Source organism: Temnothorax americanus, unplaced genomic scaffold (genome assembly GCF_048541705.1).
Source record: "Temnothorax americanus isolate GAGA-0224 unplaced genomic scaffold, ASM4854170v1 Scaffold6, whole genome shotgun sequence".
NCBI classification, from domain to species: Eukaryota; Metazoa; Arthropoda; class Insecta; order Hymenoptera; family Formicidae; genus Temnothorax; species Temnothorax americanus.
The window spans coordinates 2,513,525-2,527,307 of NW_027509751.1; the positions used below are offsets into that span (position 1 = coordinate 2,513,525).

The 13,783-nt window shown below is 33.0% G+C and overlaps 1 protein-coding gene across 13 annotated transcripts in view; it reads left to right on the forward strand.

Annotated features, from left to right (window-relative positions):
* The window catches only part of Nrm (neuromusculin), a 162,274-nt gene that overhangs the window by 88,199 nt on the left and 60,292 nt on the right, over positions 1-13,783 (forward strand). For all 13 annotated transcript variants that reach the window (XR_013259109.1, XR_013259110.1, XM_077420258.1 and 10 more), the window contains exon 2: positions 8,383-8,572. Coding sequence is in view for 11 of the 13 variants with exons in the window: in XM_077420258.1 (XP_077276384.1) it covers positions 8,383-8,572 (190 nt within the window). In the remaining 2 variants the exon portion in view is untranslated. The remainder of the gene's footprint in view (positions 1-8,382; positions 8,573-13,783) is intronic.

Sequence of the window (13,783 nt, forward strand, 5' to 3'; positions counted from 1 at the left end):
AACTTTATATAGTGTATTAAAATTATTTTTATTTTTATTTTTATTTTTATTTTTATTTTCTACAGAAAAAGAGGAGAGAAAAGAGAAACAGAAAAAGAGGGAAAAGAGAAAAAATACTTTAAAATAAAACAATGTGAAATTAAATAAAAATATTTCAACATTTGATGTTAATACTAATAAACAATTCCGAAAGAGGCTAACGCTTATAACTATTAGCGTAAGTTAATACTACAATCTATGTAGTAATTATCATAACGCATTATCAACCAGATTAATGTCCATATAAATGGGAAACGCTATTTAACAGCTGTCTCGCTTTATGATCGTAAATGCAATTAAATTGATCACGTCAGCAATTTTAATTCCATTACATACTATTGAGCATGTTAATTCCATCACAAGACCAATCTACTCCAAAACCATAATGCATTATGATGACGAAACAAATCGGAACGTTCACGCGCCATCGAATTTCGTTAAATGCCCGGCTCGGATTTATCTCGAAACTGTTATTTTAAGAGCTTTGAGCCTAATGTTTTTCTAATAGAACAAAAATGTTTTATCTTTAGTCACTTACGTGTGAAAATTCAAAGAGTGAAAAAAAATACCGTTACACTAACAATGAAAATTTTATCGCGAACTGTCATAAATGTATAACGTAAAATATAGCACGTACATGGAAACCGTTCCAGAATTTATATTTGAAGAGAGATTAATTGATTGTGTAGACAGCATATAAATCTTTATTCGTTTTTTTTTCCTTGAGTTTCTATCACGAATTTCCCAATTTTGCCTCACCACCACATAGAAATATATATTAATAAAGCTTTCACACGTTGCCGCCTTTCACAGAGCGAGTAAGCCAATTTATCCCAGAATAGACCATAATGCCACCCCTTTGAGCAGCAATTTTACTATTAATTTCCATTATGACACCAATAAACTCTTTTTGCAAAAGTATGCGCAGCCACTTAATTTCTGACGGCACTTCATCGGGTACGCATGTGTGACAGCTACTTAATATAACGCAATAATAGACTCTTATATACCTTTACAAAAGTTCAATGATTAAAGACAAAGGGGAAAAAGCCTACGTCGTCGCTATCAAAGGGCGTCTCATTATCCTTTTTATGGAAAAAAAAGTTATATTGAAAGGCGGTACCACATGCATGCGCGCGATATAAAGTTACTCTAAAGTTAAGTTACGTCCTTAACCATGCGTAAAATAATCAATAATAAAAAAACACTATATATGTAATGTCGAACGTCTGGATATTAATAAACGAGTAAATAGTCGATCTTAAAAAAAAATAATAAGTACAGAATCGAGATTTAATTACATTCGAAATATATTTAGAAAGTAGGTTCAGAGACTTCCGTCTCTGATGATAGCCTTATTAGAAATTGAATTTCTCACTCAGACGTATATATCACGAGAAAGATTCACCTCCATCACGTTTCAAATCAAAACTTTTCGTGTTACCCTTCTAACTCATAGAACCCCGGAAGGTTTCTGAATGTTAATCCCAGTAATCCTCAGAACTATTACAATAGGACTTCGTACGTCAAGTGCTATTGTACGCTTACGTGCATTTGCGGATTCCCACAACAAACTAAATAGACGTACGATTCTGTCCACTTTAAACACCTTTATCATAGTTTCTATAACTTTTCTCAGCTAAATGAAAACTCACGACTATATATTTATGACCTCGAAAATGATGAAATAAAATTGTTTAAGCAGTTTCAGAAAATTATGATTGGTATATAGTCGCAATTATCGCCTGACAGTGACATAGTTCAGAAATGAGCTATTTAAATCATTTTCTCGTGAAATTTAACAAATTGGTAGTATTGACATATCATTAATTTAAATTCTAAAGTTAGAAATCAAGGCAATTTAATAATAGACTATTTTTTAATAATTTTTTAAACGCTTTAAATTGTTATTAATATCAATATCGAAAATTATAGGACGTATAGAAAATATTTTATAGACTCAATACGATAATTTAGCATCATATATATCGTCACGCTAACCATTGCTCTCTATCATTATTTAATATTGCTATTTGACATATCTGTTGGCGCGTTTTGAAGCAACGCGGACATAAAGGAACAGTCTCCTCTACAAACTGACGTGGAATGTGGAATATGGAAAACAAAGGATGTACGGGAAAAGAGGTACCTAACCAAATGTAAGATCATATGAGGTAACATTCCTAATTCACCATCAAATAAAATAAACATTTTTCATTTTCTTAGTAGAATATATACTTATTGCGGAGTTAAGTATATTAGGCATACACCAATTGGACTCCATGGCAGCGATTTAGTAAAATTATTGCGTTTATAGGGGAACCTAATATCGCCTTTATTCCTAATTCCACTCTTTACGATATTGAGACTATTAACGTGTTACATTCTGTCAGCGAGCAGTGGAAAATATTGAACAACGCTGTTTTAATTGGACGATCTTTTAAAATAAAGCAAAAGTTTTATTTTAGAACTGTGATATAAAAAGTATAGCGTGGTAGTTCATAGTTTCAACGAGGTTTCGAAATTTTGCAAGAGATGTCTTCCGTTATTAATACAGCAAAAAAGGTACCATGAACGAATTTCTGTCATAAAAACATGTGATATTGTGTCTAATTTTATTCCTAAATTAGAGATATTTGTTGCTAACCATTATTGTGATGCTTTAATCGGTTATATTTCTTCTTTGTAGTATTTCTAATTCCGTCCTCTATAGGAATGTGCATTATATCATTTTTCCTAACTAGTCTGCCTCTTGAATACCTCTGACGCTCCCTCAACCTCCTGTCCAATGAGTAACAAGATCTTCTTCCCAGAGTAAATCGGCCAGGCGGGATGCTGACCACATTACCTCACCCTATAGTCCATGAAACCCCATGGGCTTTCTTAACAGAGGATATCTTTATCAACCTTATGTGCTCTATTTTGAGTCGTTTCTATTTCTAGCATATATTGTGTGTCATAGTTGTATTTTTAACAAAAATATGTTAGGGTGCGATATTAGGAACACTTTTTTTCGATGTCGTAAAATGCTACTTTTTTTGTTTTTCTTCAGAAAAGATAGTTAAAACAAATTTTGAACGCATTTATGCCATGGTGATCATATTACGATAATCCTGGAATAAAATAATGCGGTTTAGTTATATTATTATAAGAGTTTTCAGTCAAAATTTTGATTTTTAAAAATGGTGACGATATTAAGGCCGGTTTTCACACGCAATGATTGGTGGCGCCAGGCCGCGCCAGTCGACTAATGCCAGTAAAAATGCAAGTGTAAACACTTGATGCAAACTGGCGCTAGTATATAATGTGGCGTTTACTGGCGGTTATTGGCCGAAGCATACAACCTCAAAATTTGAGGTTATATGGTTGTTGTCATTTACTGTGTGTTTAATAAATGTTAAATATTTTCCATATTATACGCCTATCACTGTGTAAACACTTGTGAGTTTGCCAGTTGGTTCTGGCGCCAATGAATGCCAGTCAGTTGGCGCCACCAATCATTGCGTGTGAAAACCGGCCTTTAGGCAGTTCTCCTATATGTTCACAGCAAGATCTACGATTGTTTTATTTATGTCCATTTCTACTAATTGTAAGTGTATTACTACTGTAGATTAATTTTAATCTTGATTTTTTAATTTACTTTTTATCTTTTTCTAGTTCTAAGAATTAAATCGAGATTAAAGTTAATTTACATTGGTATAGGAATGAACATTAGACACGGCCATTTTAACGCGCGTACATAGTGTTCTATATATTCTAATTGCGACATTAGTTCTACGTGTCATAAATTTCCCGTTTCCGATATTTACACGCGCATCGTTTGTTTGTCTCTGCGCTAAATCTCTCTCTCGGTTAATTCCCATCCGCCCGTCTCGGCCTACTATGTCTCTCAGACCCATGCTAATGCAGGCTGCAATTTGTATAATTTCGAAATGGGTTAAGCACGCGTCGGAGCATCCGAGGTCGATAACTTTTTCTACCTCCGCGATAGAACGTCGTTATCTGCACGTGCTCTTCCGCAACGGCGCTCGTTCCAAAAGCATAGTGCTTACTTTACATTTTAATGTCTCCGGAGCCACGTCGACATCTCGAAGTGCTACTAATTTCATGGACTTTTAACTGTAAACTCGCCGATCACGCTTCCTAGTTATATGTCGAGTAAAATGCCCCGCCAAGCACGCGTATACCTTTTATAGAAAAATTGTAGTAATCACAAACTTTACAGTATAGCCTTTGACATATAACCATAATTGCAAGGGGTAACTAAACGTCGAAATACAATAGCAACTCCAATTGAGTGATTTTGAATGGTTTTGAATGGTTGATAGCGTCAGTCACGAAGCATAACATTAACGGCATTAATCGTGATTGCTGGAGCGTTAAGACGCTGCGATAATCGATACTATATATAATCTGATTATAAGTAGGTATTGTATATATCTCTGCCTAATATATATAGTCTATTCGCCAGGTCAATTGAGCATTTTTTCGAGGTTGATGGCTTAAGTTAATGTTTCTTTATGTTTTTTGGGTCGTAGAACAAGAATCTGTAAATAGTTTTTTCGTAAGTTGATGCAATAAAAAGTTATTAACAATTTATTTGTTTAAATTGCCCTAGCGATCAAACTATACATCCTATAAAAAAATAAACTGCAGAAAATTTTGTTTCTTTTTTTACGACGAACAAAATGGCGTTTGAATTTTTTCAAAATCTTGATTATTGACGGAAATATGTCAATTTTTAGGTAATTACTGCCTACGCGTTGCGGAGTACCCTAGGCGTGCGCGCTCGCGCTCTATTGTATCGTTAAAACAATTGAAACTCTGAATTTGTCTCAACTTGTCTTGTGGTACATACAATTGAGCGCGAGCGCGCACGCCTAGGGTACCCCGCGACGCGTAAGCAGTAATTACCTTAAAATTGACATATTTTCGTCAATAATCAAGATGTTGGAAAAATTCAAACACCATTTTGTTCGTCGTGAAAAGAGGAACAAATTTTCTCCAGTATTTTTTTATAGAATGTATAATTTGATCGTTAATAACTAAATTATTGCATCGACTTACGAAAAAACTATTTACAGATTCTTGTTCTGCGACCCAAAAAACATAAAAAAACATTAACTTAAGCCATCAACCTTGAAAAAATGCTCAATCGACCTGGCGAATAAACTAATAAAAGAGAAAACGGATGATATAACTTTAGAACACTCCTCATATGACATCAAACATGAGCTAATCAAACGAAATTTCTCTAGCGACTTGGCACTCTTAATAAAAATATGATATTTTCCATAAAAAGATACAACAAAAAATTGGAAATAAACTCTTCAATTTTTATTTGCGGTATCTCGTTGCAGAATATGGCAAAATTAATTCGGGGAAAAAATGTTATCTTTTGGTTATCAAAAATTTGACATATCAATATATCATAACTACATTTACTACTAATATAATTTTTATCAATTTCCATGATTTTTGACATTTTAACAGAACTGCAAGAAAAAAAATATCTGCAAGACTTATATTTTATTTTATTTGACTAACATTAATTTTAAAAAATGTTTATTTGAGCAAATTGAGAGATTAAACCCTATTATTAATGCTGTCTTAGCAATTATATAGTTGTCGTATTGTTATATTAACGAGCTCAAAAGACGACAAAGTGCACATGTAGTATTTTGTGTTGCACTGTCGTACTTGCATGGTCTCCTTCATGCAAGAAGTTTCAGCCGATGAAAACCGACGGGGAGCTATAAGTGCCACCAAGTGTAAAAATTAACATTGTTACAGCCCGTTTTTGCGCTCGTAAAAACTTTATGCATACGTAGCAAAATTTAACTCCAAGCGCTACTAATTAGCGGCGTTAAATGCAACGAATGCTTACAAACGCAAACAGCGTTTCCACCATAATACTTGAAGCAGCTGCCTTTTCATCATGATGCTCGTTGAATGTAATCAATGTTACCGTATTTCCGTAGAGATTTTTAAAATATTTTAGTAAAAAAAAGTAAAATATTTTCTGACAAATTAATTTCAATATTTAGTTGCCGCTTAAATTTTAAGAGATATCATTTTTTTATAGAAACTACGCTCAATTTGCGGTGCGGTAGAATATTTATTATTAATTGAGTAAAAGTAAAGAATATTCCCTTATAAACTATTTGACTTCGTTGAATTGTTAATAAGTTTTAATTTAAGTTTTCACTAGAGCTGCGCGTTAAGTTTTATTGCTTCATCTTTCTCCTAACCCAATATTTTTGTAATATCACGACGACAACTTCACGCACACGCAATCAATCTCTTTATGTAATATTCATAAATTTGCACAGTCACCTCGCGGATGCTGATGCAAAAAGTTTCGCGGGGATTGCTACGGTGAGATAATAACAGAATATAAACGACACGGTGGATTAGTCTGGCGCGAATTTCCGAGTCGATTTTTCGATGAATCTCGGCACCTGCACACGCATAAAACCGAAATCACTTAAACTATACTAAGGCCGTAGAAATACAATTGGCGCAGTGATGGACACCCATGTTCGGCGGATAAATCACAGTTTGTATATATTCGTGCTAAAGCCCATAAATCGTAATCCTTCCATATTCGAATGTTCATGCGCCATATATGTTCTCTCTATTTCGCAAGTGACAGTTGGTACGAAAAACTATCATAAATGCATTTCTCATATTTTTCTTTTTACTTGTTATTTAGAGTTTTCTGCGTTAGATTAATTAATTAGTTTTATAAAAAATATTAAAATATGAATTACAAACAACAAGTACTGTTACGAAATGCATTGCACAATATGTTAGCTCGGTAACTCGATAACTGGCCTTATTAAGGCATTTTCACGTAATTTTATTTCTCTCACGGGACTTAAAAATTTGATAGAAAACAGTAATAATAAATTAATTAACTCCCGCGATTTGTGGATGAAGGCAACACTTGTTTGTCGAAACAATCTCGTGATTTATTCATATAAAGCAAAAATTTAGTGATAGAGAACGCAACAATAAATCTTTAATTTCATTGCGCGATATTTATTTCCTTCCCGATACTTGGATTCGGATGTATTTCTTATTACGTTTTACATTTTCCGATGGATGTGTAATTCACCAGCTAATTTCCGGATTGAAAGCGCGGAGTAATATCGCTAAATCGATCTTTTACATAGCAAAAAGTTAAATATTTTATAGCTAATTTATCAAAGCTTCTTTGTTTCAAAAAACAAAAGAACATTCGGTGATTAATTTACAGTACGTTAAATATCTCGTAGGAACTACATTTCAACTTGTGCGCGGCCTGGGCGTTTGTTTAAGCATGTCGCTGCGTACGTAAGGTCGTCGTGCTATCATTCGCGCTATCATTTTCTTTCTCGAGACATAATATCATAAACATTATCACACCTTACAATTACGATAAGTGATCATTTGCTCGTACAATCAATTTTTCAAGAATAAATGGCAAGGAATGAAGCTTATTTTTCTTTCATCTCATCAAGATTACTTTCTCACATCATAAAAGGTAATAATAATAGAGCCCGTAATTACAAAGAGCGTATAATATCACTAATGTAGAGATCTTTTCTTCTCCTTTGCAATGCTTTTTAAACTCAATTCAATATCTCGACAATGTTAATCGTGATCGCTTGCGAGAAAGTCCTGAGTGGAACGTTAGGGATGAATTTCGCGAGAAAAAAAAGCAACCCATTCTTTATGATCTTTGCACAAAGTGCGGGACGTCGAGATGGATTTTTCTCTGCGATGAAACATTTCGAAGCGGAGAAAGCGAATGAAGAGTCATCCCGTAATGTCCAAGCAAACTTTTCACACGTGCAAGAGATGGGAAGAGATCCGTAATGCGATTCCTTATGGCAGATCTCCATTATTTCTCTTGAACGTAATATTTGCTGTTCCACACAATACGACTTCAAAATCCAATCCTTCTTCGAGATGACTCACGGTGACAACTTTTCTCGTCTACGACATCAGTTATCATATTAATTGACATAATCTCTTTCCTGACAAAATTTTCAACAATAACGCGCATCGGATGAGAGAATAACAAGCATAAATGGCGATCACATATAACGAATGATACAAAATATTGCTGTAATAACTCATAGTTATGTCTCATCGTTCGTATAAAATCTTCATATTTACGGTGTACGGAGTATAGGATTGCACAAGCTCTCTAACACGAGTGCGTATATCGGAAATTGCGCGATAAAACAATTTGCTCGCTGATTACGTTTTGTCAGGCGCAATCGATATTTAGTGTCTCAATTACGGACTCAATTTCACCGGACAAATCACCACCGTAATGTATGTTTGTTTCAGGGAGCGGCGATCCGTGGTTGAGAAGCGAGAAGCATGCCGAGCTCGGGACGGAGATTTTACTGCCCTGCGTCCTGAAATCACCGCAATGCGAGGGTCTGCATAGCATCAAGTGGTACCGTGGACCCACGAGGATTTTCATTTTCAGCGAGGACGCTGGAATTATACGCGGCAATAACGACATTGCTCTCAGGTAATTAAAGTATTATATTGAGACTTGAAAGCATAATGCTAGTGGGTTCAACCCGTGCCTTGACTTAATTAGGCCGCCTCTTTTGCAGTTTTTTTTTTTTAGAAACTAACTTAAATTTCATTATTTTCCTCAATATATTTCGCGATGCCAATTAAAATTATATGAATTTACTAAAACTCGCGATAATAATCACCAATTTTGCGATGTAAACCGAAAATAATTAAACTTATTGGCCTTTTATGTTTTTGAAATATATTATTTAAAGTATTAAAAATAATTTTTCAAAAAAAAATCTGCGTTATTTCTATATTGAAATATAAGTTGAATTTGAAATAAGTTTATATAAATATCTATTTCTCTATTTTACAAATGTTTTAAATTTTTTGGTCTTATTATTCTCATTAACATTCTTCGAATTTCTATCTCTTGCCCGAAAAACGTTAACAATATTGTAGGATATCTATTACATAACTACTTAAACAAATAACATATTTTCTTGAATTGTTTCCAATTTTGGTTTTGATAATTAGCTGCTTCCACGATTTGTAACTATCGCGATTATGCTCATTTCGGGGTCATCACCCTGTAATTGCATTTTGTGGTTTGCGGTCTATATTTAGAGACCGTGTAGCTTCGAAAACGTCAAATGCGTTAAATGCGCACGTGAATATGTACACGTGAACATTTAGAGCATGAAACTTCCAATTGGTAATTATCAAAGTCTCTGATTGTTTTAATAATATCCGGTTCACCCATTATCCCTATAGTTAATTTGACACAGTTTACGTATTGTTATTTGCATATAAAACTCTTAACACGTACCTACATGTTCTATAAACTTTTAATCCTGTGGATACAGATATACATAACACACGTAAATAGCAAGTTAGTGAATGAATTAACAAGTTTGTGAATAAATTTCCTTTAATTGCATTATGATAAAAAAATTAATAAACATAAAATAAACATTGTTAAATATAGAACTTTTATAATATTATTCTATATTGTATAATATTAAAGAGAGAGGAGAAAAGTGCTATATAACATAGAAAGTACAATAAAAATTGTCTTATTAATGACGAAAAAAATTTAATTAATTATTCAATTACAAAAAACTTATAAATTGTAAGCTTGTAAACATTTAGCTGCAAATGAAACAATCTCGTTATCTCCATTAAATAAATTAGCTACGTCTTTCGATTGTAATTCGCCACTATAGCTATTTACTCCGAGCGTTATTGTTTGGGTACAAGCGCGGCAACTAGGCACTAGGCATACAAACTCGAATCTGAAACGTTCCTTAGAGATTTCATCCGATAACACCGTGTTTCTCTACGTGCCAATTTGCATTAATTAAAATAAGCTCACCAATATCCTTGAATAATTAACAACGAAAAGCGATAAGCTTTATTGAATACTGATTAATTATTTTCACTCATTTACCTCATCAATTTTTCAGACTAGTTAATGTTATTATTATAATTTAAATATAATTCTACTTTTCTATCGAATTAGGTGAAAATTTAATTCGACATTGAGACTTACACTTAATGAATTTTATTTTGTAACGTAAGAAAAGATACCACTGTCAATTTAATTGTAAAAATTAAAGCTGAAATAAATGTGAAAATTATAGGATATTCGTTTACATATTTAAAATATGGTTTCCACACTTCTATCAAGCTAATACGAATTAAAGTAACACGATTTATATTACAAAAGGACAGGCGTTACAGATTAGCTGTCAATAAAGTGATTCTTATTTAATTCCATTAGCACGCTTCAGTAGTCACTTATCGCTTTTCTTCTATGCCTCGCATATTTAGTCTGACATGGTAACGATACGAGATGATTTTTATTTTTTATACGCGACTTTAGTCTTTTTTTCTATTTTTGAAACGAGAGCATTAGCAGCAATAGTATTTTTATGTATCATTTTTTGCAATACGTCGACATAGATATCACTGTTGTAAATTTTATGCTTGAAAAAGATAAAAAATATCAACGAGAAAATGTTCGACCTGCACTGTGCGTTTTATTTGTTTGAAATATTATGCTCTCGCTCGTCGAGAAATAACAAGATTACCTGTGATGACATGATAATAAAAGACAAATACATATATTACAGTTTGATGCATATAAACGCACATATGCACATGTATACAAAAGGCAATCTTGAGAAATCCATTTTCAAGACGATCTATAGTTCTCCGACGTTTTTCTTTTATCTAAAGAAGTTATATAAAAAGTTTAAAATATTTTCTATAAAGATATTTTTATAATATTTGCAGATGTGCTCAATTTCTTTTTTAGTAATAAAATTTTTTATTATAATAATGTCTTAGATCGATCTTTCTATTCTACATCAGTATTATATTCGATCTGCTTTGGAGTAATAATATACAGTAATTTTATTTAAAAGCTTTACTTCTATATTTGCTACAGGACTCTTTGGTATACACTTCGCGGTAGAGATCTCCTAGAGATGATATCTTTTGATAAACTCTGAGTCTCTGTTATAATATATTTCCTAGTTCTCTCCAAGTTTTAGTGAAATATTACAACGGTAGTGATATTGTCAAACACGATGTTTGAATCACAGCGAAGTGCGTTTTGCGTAATTAAATTATACTTGATTAAAGTATCATCCTGTACGATTAACTAAACTGTTTAGGCTTTATATACGCGTTAAAGAGATTGTAATATTATTTGATTATAATTTTATGCATTTATTTCGTTATTATATAAAACCAAACGTAATTTTCTGTACAAGTTTTCTGCTAATAAGTATACTATCAATATCGACAAAGGTCGATGATTATTACTGTTAAACAAAGCGAATATTATACTTTTTAATAACAGTTTTGTGCTTACTAAAGTGGAATATTCACTTTTCTTTATGAAATTTGTTTTTTTCTGCTATTTTTTATGTCGTGGATTAAAGGCAATTTGGAGTAACCTACTTTTATACGTTATTCATGCGTATATAGTACGATAGCAAAGCAATATTCGGTAATTATGTTGTAAATCATGTGCAATACATTTGCATTATATAGCTGTGGGAAATACGTCGGTTATTATATACGACGTATTTCCTACATTAACGTAATGCAAATTTTGAGCAAAAATTTCCTTTTTAATTGCATTTAATTACGAAATACATTCAGTCAAAACATAAAATGTGCCTCTCATTAGTTCGATATTTTACATACTTATGTCCGCGAAAAATAAAATCACAAAAACATATCGAAAAAAATGATATTTTCGACATAAGAATGCAATATATACTAATGCCGCGTATTATATAAGTAAAACGCATAAAAGATCGCTTTTAATAATGCTAATGTAAAATATGTCCTTTATTTCTAAGATTTTATAATACGACATGCTATTATCCGGATTAGTTGAAATCCGGATTTAGAACTCAGAAATATGAAGTAATGTTGTGTATGTTGTATTGTCGCTGTATGTAAGCTACTTTATTACTTTGCGGTGTTATACAAAAAATAACGTGTCTCTTTTTTTGATAATGTTATTAGTTATTTTAAAAAATCTCGCATTTACTTTATTACTTTGGGGTGTTGCAAGGAACGTATTCCTTGACAATGTTATTAGTTATTAAATAGAATGTCTTATGTATGACACGTACTCTTGAAATTTTTTAAGAATACTCTTATTTAAACAATATTCTCATTTAAATATGTTTGCGCGATATTACTTCTAATAGTAAAACTATTTTATATTTTGACATTTTGGTAAAAAAAAATATAAGATAGTCAAAATATAAAAGAAACAACTGCAAATTAGAATAAAGAAATTTTATTGGTACAGAAGATATGTCGGATATCCAGATGTGAAAGGCGCATACTTATCGCAGTGTATATCATTGATGGTCTAATTACACGCGAATGCAAAAGATATACATAGTTTCATGCAGGGCGATGTCGCTGATTAGCGGTGCAGCACATCGTCGCGCGTCGTATCAACAATTCGCTAATGACGCCGTAAACGGCTCGTCGATCAAACAGCACGCCGAAATGTCGGCTGACCGCGATCACCCGCGTTTCATACCAACGCAGAATTTGCGGCCTGCAAAAACAATGATTCGTCACACGCTATGCGGGTTAACCGGGAAAACGCAGAATAAAAGCAATACGAACATTTCGGTTGAAAATTGTTCGTGTCAATATTTAATCTAGTTAATAAAAGCAGATTTTGGAATATCGTACGATCGTATATGCGTATAGCGTATAAACGCTGTGTATGTTGAACATTAGTGTTTTATTTTTATCAAAACGTGTGCGAAAATATCATTTTTACCATTGTTAAATAAGTACGCTTAAGCATTACAATTTTGTAAAGTAAAAGGGGAAAAAACATTGATTTAAATTTATTATTTCCATCGTTTTTTTTTTTTTTTTTTTGCAATGCACTTTTGGGCACTTCTTTGTTATGATCCATCTTTAACAAGTAATCAATTTGATGGAGAATGTAAATTGTATCGAGTTACGGCCGCGTCCAATAGCGACGTGTACCGACTACTGTACTTATATGTCGATGCATATATACTCAGTATCATCTATTGACAGAATATCAAACGCGACCTATATATAGTATATATGCGCCCATTGACTGTGCGTTTGCTTGCCATTTACGGATATAAATGACGAGACCTTCGGACGTCTTGTTGCTTCACAGTTTCCTGTCGTGAATTAATGGCTTTGTGAGAATGCACTTGAATTAATGGCCTTGTGATCCAATTTAATTACGAGCATTCGGAATTTTTGTGGCACTGCATAACTCTACACGTAAAAACATATTCGTCATACAATTTACTCCCGTTGTAAATTAATAATGCATACGATTGTACCGAGAGATCTTTCGAGCCCGTTAATATTTCTGGAATACGTACTCATAGATGCATCGGATGTACGTAACATGCAATGTAAATAGAATTCGGGTCGTATAACACATACGTTCGAATAGCACATATGACGATAATATCATCACCTTATCGTCATAAATGGATTATGCTACTCAGGCGGGATAACGAGCAGATTAATTTCATTGATTGTCCGATTCATTATCCGGTGTTAATCGCAATTCGAGATTGACATTACCGTGAGGTCATTATTCTTGTGTTGGCATGAACCACATAACTGCACAATACCGCGCAATCGTCATTAATAAAGTATAAACAATCAATGTATT